The sequence below is a fragment of the Notechis scutatus genome, chromosome 7, assembly GCF_049901735.1.
Source record: "Notechis scutatus isolate UNSWTSFEM ecotype Mainland chromosome 7, rNotScu1.2, whole genome shotgun sequence".
Taxonomy (NCBI): Eukaryota; Metazoa; Chordata; class Lepidosauria; order Squamata; family Elapidae; genus Notechis; species Notechis scutatus.
In genome coordinates, this window is record NC_142015.1 from 5,772,269 (window position 1) to 5,784,564 (window position 12,296).

General features: G+C 43.7%; 1 protein-coding gene across 2 annotated transcripts in view; it reads right to left on the reverse strand.

The window, feature by feature from the left end:
- Positions 1-12,296, reverse strand: part of BMP1 (bone morphogenetic protein 1) — a 199,930-nt gene that overhangs the window by 24,012 nt on the left and 163,622 nt on the right. For both annotated transcript variants that reach the window (XM_087969608.1, XM_087969609.1), the window contains exons 12-14: positions 9,980-10,175; positions 5,805-5,930; positions 1,294-1,454 (exon numbers count right to left, since the gene is read on the reverse strand). In XM_087969608.1, the coding sequence (XP_087825734.1) occupies positions 1,294-1,454; positions 5,805-5,930; positions 9,980-10,175 (483 nt within the window). The remainder of the gene's footprint in view (positions 1-1,293; positions 1,455-5,804; positions 5,931-9,979; positions 10,176-12,296) is intronic.

Below are 12,296 nucleotides of genomic sequence, written 5' to 3' on the forward strand. Positions count from 1 at the left end.
CTTTCCAGAACTAACAATCCATAATGCAGAAACGTAATCCATCTTAGGGCAGGGGTGTCAAACTCAAGGCCTGTGGGGCTGGATCTGGCCCAAGGGGGTGTTTAGATCTGGCCTGGAAACAGCAAGGAACTGGCCTGCGGTGCCTTTGCCAGTGAAAACAGAGCTCAGGGGGCACCCCGTGCTCAGGGGGCAACCCCCCGTACCTGTGTGTGCCTCCCGAGCTCCGTTTTCGCTGGCAGAGGGCAATCAAAACAAACTAAAAACAAAACCAAAGGAGAAATGTTTCCCCTTTTGCATTTGAGCGTGCAAGAAGAGTGTCAGGATTCCGGCAGTTACGCCAATTAAAATATTTCTATGGTCGTTTTTAGAGTTGCCAAAGGGACAGGAAAGGAGAAAGGGAAAGAGGAAAGACAAAGAAAAAGATGGGAAGAAGGGAAGAGAGCAAGGAAGGAAACAAAAAGGAGAGAGAGGAAGGAAGAAGAAAGGAGAATGAAGAGGGAAGGAAAAAGAAGAAAAGGAAGGAAGGAAGGAAGGAAAGAAGAGAGGAAGGGAGATTATAATGAGAGCGAGAGAGGGTCTCATGGAAGTCCTGCATTCGTACTTGGTCACCACGGGTGCCCCTGACATGAGTCCCATGGCTACGCCCACCACGGCCATGCCTGCCCCCAGCCCTCCGAGGTCAAACGCAACCCTGATGTGGCCCTCAATGAAATCGAGTTTGAAACCCCTGATTTAGCGTATGGAAATAAAGCTGTTTTGGTGACTGTCCTGCGATTGCAGAATAATCTTGTTCCTAAATCTTCCTTCTACCTTCAAAAAGCAGTATAAAACTCGGGGGCCAGAGCGGGTATTCAGCCGGTTCTGACTGGTTCTGAAGAACCGGTAGTGGAAATTTTGAGTAGTTCAGAGAAATGCCGCCTCTGACTGGCCCCGCCCCCATCTATCCTCTGCCTCCTGAGTCCCAGCTGATTGGCTGGGTCTCCTTTCATTGCCCTGCACAGGAGAATGGAACTGGAAAGCAGGGTAGTGGAGTGAGGAGGGAAGGGAAGGGGGATTTTGCAGTATCCTTACCCTGCCACGCCCACCAAGCCACACTACACCCACCAAGCCACGCCCACAGAACTGGTAGTAAAAAAAATTTGAATCCCACCATTGCCTGGGGCACTACGTCTTCCATATTGTTTATTTAATGGGCATCCCATCCTCCATCAATGAAAATCCACAGCAACTCAAAAGTTGCGAGATAGCCATCTACACAAACCCAGTGCCTTGTTTCTAAAGGACAACACTCACGTCATTGCCTTCTGTCTCAAAGTAGTCGAATAGCAGGGATATGCGATACTGGGTGGGCGCCACCAGCTGCCAGATGCAGTTCTTGTTGGGTGGATATTCCTTCGGCCATCCAGGGCTCGTGATGGAGCCATTGAGTTTGGTGAGGAACCCGCCACAGGCAGCTGCAAAGCACAAAACCGAACATGGAGGCTCAATCAATCTCATGCCTGGTTGTGGATTTCTAATTCTAGGAGAAAATGAAGGCTAGTGGATTTCTTCACTGGACATTACCAAACTGCCTTCTTTTAGGGCAAGGTCTCCAACCTTGGCATCTTTAAGACTTGAGGACTTCAACTCCCAGAATTCCCAAGTCTTAAAGTTGCCAAATTTGGAGACTCCCATTCTAGAGCAGGGGTCTCCAAACTTGTCAACTTTAAGACTTGTGGACTTCAACTCCCAGAATTCCCCAATCTTAAAGTTGCCGAGTTTGGAGACTCCCATTCTAGAGCAGGGGTCTCCAAACTTGTCAACTTTAAGACTTGTGGACTTCAACTCCCAGAATTCCCAAGTCTTAAAGTTGCCAAGTTTGGAGACTCCCATTCTAGAGCAGGGGTCTCCAAACTTGTCAACTTTAAGACTTGTGGACTTCAACTCCCAGAATTCCCAAGTCTTAAAGTTGCCGAGTTTGGAGACTCCCATTCTAGAGCAGGGGTCTCCAAACTTGTCAACTTTAAGACTTGAGGACTTCAACTCCCAGAATTCCCAAGTCTTAAAGTTGCCAAGTTTAGAGACTCCCATTCTAGAGCAGGGGTCCCCAATCTTGGCAACTTGTGGACTTTCTCAGCTTGCTGGTGAGGAATTCTGGGAGTTGAAGTCCACAAGTCTTAAAGTTGCCAAGTTTGGAGACCCCTGCTCTAGAGGTTCCTTTTCATATTCAATGAGATTGGGTGAACTTTTTCAGGAGGATGGGCTTTGAAATCAGGCTCTTCAGGTTTTCTGATGTTACTCTAAAAAAGATTTTCATTACACGGTCAATGTAAACATCTTTCTAGATCACGTTACTGTCTGCCTTTATGGAACTGAATTCACGTTGCTGTAACACAAAGCCCCCCCCTTTTTTTAAAGGGCCTCTGCCTGCCTAATCCTGTCTCTAAAAAGGTTTGTCAGGACTCAACACACCAGGTTTCGCGAACCTTCCCTTCTAGGGTTGAATCTGTCATTGTGTGGTGGGTATGGCTGAATCACCCTCCCCATTCTGCTGAGTTGTCCACAATGCTCTGAATCAATACTCGCTTCCTTGTTAATCACTCCAATTGTACTGGGAAAGACAACACATCCTTTTTATTAGTTAATGAAGCCCCAGAAATGTTTTTAAAAGTGGCAAATATTGCTCTGTTATCACCCCAATAAGGAAACTTTTGGTATAAATCAAGTTTTGTTGTGGTGCTCCATATTAGAAGGAATTAGCTATCTTCTTTCCTTATACTGTAAGTTCACAAGTTTTTGTCCATTTAATATACAAGTATCAAAGCATGTCCTATATGTATGTATATGTATGTGAATATATATATATATATATACAGTATATATATATATACAGTATATATATATATATATATATATATATATATATATATATATATATATATATATATATGTGTGTGTGTGTGTGTGTGTGTGTGTGTGTGTGTATGTATGTATGTATGTGTACATTCATTTGTCTGTCTGTCTATCTATCTATATCTCTCTATCATCATCTCTTTCTCTCTCTTTCTCCCTCCCTCCCTATCTCTCTATCTATCTATCTATCTCTCTCTCTCTCTCTCTCTCTCTCTCTCTCTCTCTCTCTATATATATATATATATGTGTGTGTGTGTGTGTGTGTGTGTGTGTGTATATGTATATGTGTATGTGTATATGTATATGTATATGTATATGTATACGTATACGTATACGTATAGATAATCTATCTGTCTATTCTAACAACTATGGTATCTATCATTTCTGTCTGTCTATTTATCTATATCTTTTTAAAAAAATATTTTTTATTTAAACAATTTTTCTTCTATACAACATCATTTCTATTCATTACAATGCTTCCTTGATGGTATACATACATTTACAGAAATCTTAACGATATATACACTTGTTTATATTCCTTACTCTATCTTTGTCCACTATAACTGTTATCTTATTATCCTATTGTCGTCTTCTCTATTCATCTCTATATCTATTATTTAGACAATCATACAGTACATTCCATGTCAAAAAATAATCCGTTTCCTCTCTTTCCTTTATCTCCATGGTCAAACTTATCCATCACTCTAGTATCTTTTTTTATCATAGTTTCCTCTGGTGGCATACTATCATTTTTCCAATTCTGTGCATAAGTTATTCTTGCTGCTGTTAATAAATATAGCATTAGATACTCTGTTTTCTTATCATATTTTCCCATTATTATAACTAATAGAAAAGTCTCCAGTCTTAATTCAATTTGCTGTTTAATTATTTCTTCTATCCATTTTTTTTGTCCTTATCCAATATTTTCTCGCTACAGGGCATGTACCTATCTATCTACACTGCTCAAAAAAATAAAGGGAACACAAAAATAAGACATCCTAGATCTGAATAAATGAAATATTCTTATTAAATACTTTGTTCATTACATAGTTGAATGTGCTGACAACAAAATCACACAAAAATTATCAATGGAAATCAAATTTAGCAACCCATGGAGGTCTGGATTTGGAGTTACACTCAAAATTAAAGTGGAAAAAAACACTACAGGCTGATCCAACTGTGATGTGATGTCCTTAAAACAAGTCAAAATGAGGCTCAGTAGTGTGTGTGGCCTCCACGTGCCTGTATGACCTCCCTACAATGCCTGGGCTTGCTCCTGATGAGGTGGCAGATGGTCTCCCGAGGGATCTCCTCCCACACCTGGACTAAAGCATCCCCCAACTCCTGGACAGTCTGTGGTGCAACGTGGCTTTGGTGGATGGAGCGAGACATGATGTCCCAGATGTGCTCAATTGGATTCAGGTCTGGGGAACGGGCGGGCCAGTCCATAGCATCAATGCCTTCATCTTGCAGGAACTGCTGACACACTCCAGCCACATGAGGTCTAGCATTGTCGTGCATTAGGAGGAACCCAGGGCCAACCGCACCAGCATATGGTCTCACAAGGGGTCTGAGGATGTCATCTCAGTACCTAACAGCAGTCAGGCTACCTCTGGCGAGCACATGGAGGGCTGTGCAGCCCCCTAAAGAAATGCTACCCCACACCATTACTGACCCACTGCCAAACCGGTCATGGTGGAGGATGTTGCAGGCAGCAGTACGTTCTCCATGGCGTCTCCAGACCCTGTCACATCTGTCACATGTGCTCAGTGTGAACCTGCTTTCATCTGTGAAGAGCACAGGGAGCCAGTGGCGAATTTGCCAATCTTGGTGTTCTCTGACAAATGCCAAACATCCTTCACGGTGTTGGGCTGTAAGCAGAACCCCCACCTATGGATGTCGGACCCTCATACCACCCTCATGGAGCCTGTTTCTGACCATTTGAGCAGCCACATGCACATTTGTGGCCCCCTGGAGGTCATTTTGCAGGGCTCTGGCAATGCTCCTCCTGTCCCTCCTTGCACAAAGGCGGAGGTAGCGGTCCTGATGCTGGGTTGTTGCCCTCCTACGGCCTCCTCCACGTCTCCTGATGTACTGGCCTGTCTCCATGCTCTGGACACCATGCTGACAGACACAGCAAACCTTCTTGCCACAGCTGGCATTGATGTACCATCCTGGATGAGCTGCACTACCTGAGCCACTTGTGTGGGTTGTAGACTCCGTCTCATGCTACCACTAGAGTGAAAGCACCGCCAGCATTCAAAAGTGACCAAACCATCAGCCAGAAAGCATAGGAACTGAGAAGTGGTCTGTGGTCACCCCCTGCAGAACCACTCCTATATTGGGGATGTCTTGCTACCTGCCTATGCTTTCCACCTGTTGTCTATTCCATTTGCACAACAGCATGTGAAATTGATTGTCAATCAGTGTTGCTACCTAAGTGGACAGCTTGATTTCACAGAAGTGTGATTGACTTGGAGTTACATTGTGTTGTTTAAGTGTTCCCTTTATTTTTTTGAGCAGTGTATATCTTGCCTACCTGTTTATCTGTCTGCTTGTCTATCTTCTATCTAAGGCCTCAGTTTGCCAGTAACCTCCAGGCTGTATTAGACTATACTAATATAACCTAAATTGTAAACTTCTGCCCTGCAAGGCAGGTATCGGGGTATGGATGGCCTGGTTGCGGGGGCCCTAAGGCCTTACCTCATGGCCATTGTACCTCGATCACCCAGATGGAATTGGCACTCAGTCAGCTACACAGGCTCTTCAGAAGGCCTTATTTTGGAAGTAGGGCTTATATTAGGCGCACACGTATAACATGCTAGGTCTTATTTTCGGGATAGGTCTTATTTTCAGGGAAAGAGGGCATATACATTCTTGGAACCAGAACAGATGCTTTCTAAAATGCTCACCTTCACACTTGCGTTTGTCAGGAGCCAACTCATAGCCAGGTTCACAGGCACACTTGTAGCTACCCAGGGTGTTCACACAATGCTGTTCACATCCACCATTGTTTGGTCGTGAGCACTCATCCACTTCTGGAATGACAAAAGCAGTGAAATTTTCATCTGTTTCTTTTTTTTTCTTTTTTCTTTGGCCTATGCTGTAGGCTAAAACTCGACGGCTTCTCTCTACTGCAACGGTGTTGTGTTTCCAACCTCTGCAGGAATAATCCAGTTTTCTTGCGTTCCATCTCCATGAGCTAAAGAGGGAGCTATTTTAATAAAGAGGGAAAGAGAAAAAAGGAGTGAAAGAGAAGGAGGATCAAATCCCCATGGTCTAGGATAGGGGTCTCCAACCTTGGCAACTTTAAGACTTGTGGACTTCAACTCCCAGAATTCCTCAGCCAGCTTTGCTGGCTGAGGAATTCTGGGAGTTGAAGTCCACAAGTCTTAAAGTTGCCAAGGTTGGAGACCCCTGGTAGGAAGAAAGGTGTATTGTGATTATATGGCCAGCTGTGCAAAACAAGAATCTTCTGGAAACAGAAAAGAAGCTGCCTCTAAGAAGTGCAGTAAAAGGATGGTATACTTAGCAGAGTTGGAAAAAAACCCTACACTTTCCCCATGTTATGTCTGCCCCCCAGTGGCCCAATACAAACAGTCCTGCAAATAGAAATATTTGCCTGTTTGTCTACTCCTGTATTTAACAGAATAACAGAGTTGGAAGGGACCTTGGAGGTCTTCTAGTTCAATCCCCTCCTCAAGCAGGAAGCCCTATAACATTTCAGACAAATGGCTGTCCAATTCCTTCTTAAAAACCTCCAGTGTTGGAGCATTCGCAACTTCTGGAGGCAAGTTGTTCCACTGATGAATTGTTCTAAGTGTCAGGAAATTTCTCCTGAGTTCTAAGTTGCTTCTCTCCTGGATCAGTTTCCACCTGTTGCTTCTTGTCCTGCCCTCAGGGGCTTTGGAGAATAGCTTGACCCCCTCTTCTTTGGGTCAGTCCCTGAGATGTAGGAACACTGCTATCATGTCTCCCCTAGTCCTTCTTTTCATTAAACTAGACATATCCAATTCCTGCAGTCGTTCACTGTATGCTTTAGTCGTTGTATAATTTAGTCCCCTAATTATTTTTGTTGTCCTTCTCTTCATTCTTTCTCTTCTCTTCACTCTTTCTAGAGTCCCTACATGTTTTTTTATATCGTGGATGCAATATTCCAAGCTTGGTCTTACCAAGGTCTTATGAAGTGGTACTACTAATACTTCATAATGGTACATTACAAACATTTCTCAGGATTGCCTTGTGTTAAAGCCAAGGTCAGATACCACTCATGAATGGGCCTCAAGGATTCTCGCTGACTGCACAGTTGATTTGCGATTCTCTATCATTTTTCTACCAGCTGTATGTGAAAACTTTGTCGTAAGGCTAAAACAGTATGAATACTGCTTTTTTTCAAAAAGGGAAGAAACCTCTTCCAAGGGGAAAAAAGGGGGGGGCATGTATGGAAATTCTCAATCATCCACATCATGGTTGTTCCAAAGGTACTGTCAAGCCCCAAACTGACATATGTGTAGCCATTTTAGTTAGGCTTAGTATATATTCTCTTTCTTACTTTCTCTGTGGCAGTCGTGGGGGGAAAGGGTTTCGGGCTTGCCACATTCCCAAGGGGGGAGGAGTGGAGGGAGAGAGTTGTTTAGGCTAGGTGAGTCTTCTTCCTGTGGGAAAACGAGCTGTCCATGCTCAGGCCCCTTGAGGTGGAGATTTATGACATCAAGCAACATTGAATTACTTCTGTGTGACTTTTGGGGGTTGTTTCTAACTTCTAACATTGTGGGGTAATTCCGGGTTGCATCAGATCCAGAATTACCACGGACTTTGCCAATTTGATGCTTTCCTAAATAAAAGAATTTGTATTGGAAATTGGTTCTTTTCTTTTTAAATGGATTTCATCACTTGGAAACCTGACAGGTATTTTTCCAAAAGGCAATTGGACTTTCTTGTTTGTTTGTTTTACCCTTTGAAAATATTTTGCTTCTTATCCAAGATGCTTCTTCAGTTCTGCTTGAATGTTGAATCCTTCCATTCCCCAAACATTCAGCCAGAACTGAGGAAGCCTCTTGGATGAAAAGTGAAAACTTTTCAAAAAGAAAAACAAACAAACAAGAAAGTCCAGTTGCCTTTTGGAAAAGCACCTTTGGGTCAAAAATAGTGTGTGTGTGTGGGGGGGGAATAGCCAGACTACTCAGGTGTAGATTGTAGTATCACCCCATCTGCTATGGCCCACAGGTCCTCCACAACCGTTGGCCATCAAAGCATTGCTCATCCTTACTTAAAATGCAATTATTTTCTTTTGGTTCGTGGGGATGATCAACCTGAGCTTCTGAATCCAGTTCACATACAGCCCATGAGAACTGCCATTTCTCATTGCTCTGTTTGGCTTCCAGGTATGGGACCTTATCCTTCTAATTAGGCTGCCAACTCATAAATCATTCCTATGCCTGTTTCCGAGTGGCCATAAGAAGGAGGTGGGGGAAAAGGCCTGAGGGAGCAGTGGGGCAGATGAAGGCCAGAAGCACATTCCACACTTATCTTGTGGAGATTGTAGCCTAGGCTACCGGATCTTCTGCCCTCGAAAATCACTTTCCTTCTCTTACCCTTCTTTCATAAGCTGTATAAAATAAACATATTAGTATGTCTTTTGCTAAATGTACTGAGTTTTGAGAAGGGATCAAAAGGTTTGTGCCAAATATATTTAATAAAACTGCCCTTTATTATGTTTTGTTTTGTTTTTTAAAGAAGAAAATCCTTCATTGGGGAGTGTGATTGATGACACTAACCCATGAATGTGTTTGTTGGAGAATCTGATTTATGACACACCCAGGGGGTTGGGGGGAAACAGGGTCATAGGTGATAGTAAATTTTGTGTCTGAGAGCTGGCTACATACAGGTTAGTGCCGGACATGTTGCTCCTAATAAATCTTTTGGATTCTTTTGAAGTTTGGCTCAAGGCTCATGATTTAATTAGGGCAATTGGAACCCTGACAAAGGCTTTAGAACAGGGGTGTCAAACTCATGGGGTGCTTAGATCTGGCCCCCGGGGCCGCTCTGGAAACAGCAGTGCCTCTGCCAGTGAGAACAGGCTCCTGATCTCCATTTTTAGCTGGGATGGCCTCCTGCAAGCCTCTGCCAGAGAAAATGGAGCTCAGAAGGTCCTCCCGAGCTGTGTTTTTGCTGGCAGAGAGTTGCAGGAGGCCATCCCAGCCAAAAACGGAGATTGGGAGCCCTTTTTGGCTGGCAGAATGCTCAGGCCACCTGAGGCGCACCTGACGTGAGTGACGTCAAGCTAACCACGCCCCCTGGCTATGCCCCCCCAAGCCCCCCCCGACCCTGGTGCGGCCCTCAATGAAATCAAGTTTGACACCCCTGCTTTAGAACAAAAAATGTAATGTCCCACCTTCTCCTCTTCTCACCCAAGGGGGGAAAAATCAGAAAATCTGAACACTCCTTAACAGATAACAGATAATCATAGTTGGAAGGGACCTTATAGGTCATCTAGTCCAGGGGTCTCCAACCTTGGCCCCTTTAAGACCTATGGACTTCAACTCCCAGAATTCTTCAGCCAGCTTTGCTTTGCTGGCTGAGGAATTCTGGGAGTTGAAGTCCATAGGTCTTAAAGGGGCCAAGGTTGGAGACCCCTGATCTAGTCCAACCCCCCTCCCAAGCGGGAGACCCTACACCATTTCTGACAAATGGCAGTCCAATCTCTTCTTGAAAGTCTCAACTGATGGCGCTCCCACAACTTCCGAGGGCAAGCTGTTCCATAGGTTGATCGTTCTCACTGTCAGAAAGTTTCTCCTTATTTCCAGGTTAAAATTCTCCTTGTTCAGTTTCCATCCATTAATCCTTGTCTGGCCTTCAGGTGCTTTGGAAAATAGCTTGACCCCCTCCTGTCTGTGGCAGCCCTTCAAATATTGGAAGACTGCTATCATGACTGCTATCTTCTCTATGACACAATCCTCTCTACTTTGCACCCATTCTTTGTCAGATAACGTTGCCCTCTCCACAATTGTAAAGCTATAAATTATAGGTGCTGGTCATCCAAAGATTATCCAACCCTGCCTTGAATAATCCAAGCTCTATACCCTACCTTGGAAGTATTTGACTGCAAAGCCAGCCTTGTTGATGGATCCATCGGACACAAACCTCATCCATAACTTATTGGAGGTGCTCTTAATATCGTCGGGCTTGTCATAACCACAATACCTTCCAATCACAGGGTCTGACTCTGAACTGCCATCCCGGATCTCCAGATAGTCATAAGCACAATTGTCGTGGCGCTCGATCTGGGGAGATATGGGGGGAAAAGGGGAAATATTTAAGAAAGAAATTAAATATATCATAATACATGTACTAACAGGGGCAAGAATAACCTACGCACAAAGTTGGAAACTAGATAGTATCCCCACAGATAGTATGATAATAAGAAAATAATGGATTGCACAGAAATGGTCAAACTCACACTAGAATTGCAAGATAGAGAAGACATGGAATACTATATGGTCTGGGAAAAATGGTACAATTAGTTAAACTGTAGGAATAAGAAATAATGTAAATATGTATCTATTGATTTAATTGGAATAGTTGGTGTCACATCACCGTGAAGAGGGTATATGTGTTGTTTTTATACATGTTGTTGTTATATGTATTGTTTTTTAATAGTGAAAAAGTTTAATAAAAATTATTTTTTTAAAAAAGGGAGGAGGACATGGACATCTCGATAAATTTGCTGAGTTTTCATTTTGAAAATGTCGATCAGCTCTTGGTGGCACCTTAACCTACATTAGATGGACAAAACAGAAAGGGAAAAGGCAGTTGACTAAGAGGTTCTACTAGGAATAAAGAAAGAGTATTCCATAAGGACATGGTGGCTCAGGGGCTAAGATGCTGAGCTTGTCGATCAGAAAGGTCGGCAGTTTGGCCGTTCGAATTCCCAACGCCACGTAACGGAGGGAGCTCCCATTACTTGTCCCAGCTTCTGGCAACCTAGCAGTTTGAAAACAGGTAAAAACTGCAAGTAGAAAAATAGGGACCACTTTGGTGGGAAGGAAACAGCATTCTGTGCATCTTTGGCGTTAAGTCCTGCCAGCCACATGACCACGGAGACGTCTCCAAACAGTGCTGTCTCTTCAGCTTTGTAATGGAGATGAGCATTGCCCCCTAGAGCCGGAAATGACTGGTGCATATGTGCAAGGGGAACCTTTAAGAGAATTCCAAGAAAATTATCCTTCATACTTTATGAAGCTAACCTAACTTTTAGGTATAGATAGCAGATCAGTTCTAAGAGATCAGAGAAATAACATTCTAGATCACGGGTCTCAAAACTTTGCAAACTTGTGGATTTCAACTCCCAGAAACGCCTCCCCATGGCCCATTTTTGCTCCCAGGAGGCTTTTGATGTTACGGTGTGGTAGTCTTAGCACATATGTGTTGTGGCTCCGATTCCCAAGCTTGTGCTGTTAGAGGAAGAGGACTTGGAAGATGAAGAGGAGGAACTGGGAATGCCTTCCTCCCCAGGACCTTCCTCTCTGGCAATGCCTTCCTCCCTAATAATGCCTCAGGTTTCATCGGACAGCCAAGAGGAACAGCCTGAGATTAATCAGGAGGAAGGTATATCGGAGCAGCCCTTGACAGGGAGTCAAGAGGAAGAATGTTGGCTTGATCCTAGGCAGCGTCGTAGGGAGAAAAGTGAGCAACAACGTAGGAGGCGTGGGAGGGTCAGAGAGTGAGCTGAGTCATTGAGCCACACCCCACAGGGGATAAAAGTGGGTGTGTTGTCAGCTGGAACTTTGTATGGGACAAAGTTTAAGCTTACTTCAGGTTTTCTTTGTGAATGATTCTTGTGGTCTGCCTTGTATTTGTCTGTAAGTAGCTTTTTACTTGTTATCAGTTCGGACTTGGCAGGCAGAGCGTGTTGGAATGCCAAGGACGTTATCAGTTCCAAAGAATTAACTCTGTGAAGTCCGAGCCAGCCTGCCTGCCTGTGTTTGTGTGAGTTTGTATTCTTTCATCTTTTGGAAAAGAAGGTGAGACAGAACACATATGTTGAGGTAATTCCCCGTTAGGAGAATGAGCGCATACAGGGAGACATATTGAGAGAAGTGTTTGAATAATACACACACAGCACACAGATACACTGTACAGTAAATGTAGGTTTTTACTTCCAGAAAGGTTTAAGCAAAGTTCAAACACAGTCCAAAGTCATTCACAGGTTAAATCAGTCAGTTTTCAGTCCAGGGATAATCCAATAACAAAGTCCAGTGTCAAAAAAAGTTCAGTATCAGACTTACATCAAATCCAAGAATATCAGTCAATTAGAAGGAAAAATGGAGGAACGGCAATACTCTCCAACAGAAGGAAAAAGAGACTCACTGAGACACACTCTCTTCTGAGACTAAGACAAAGAC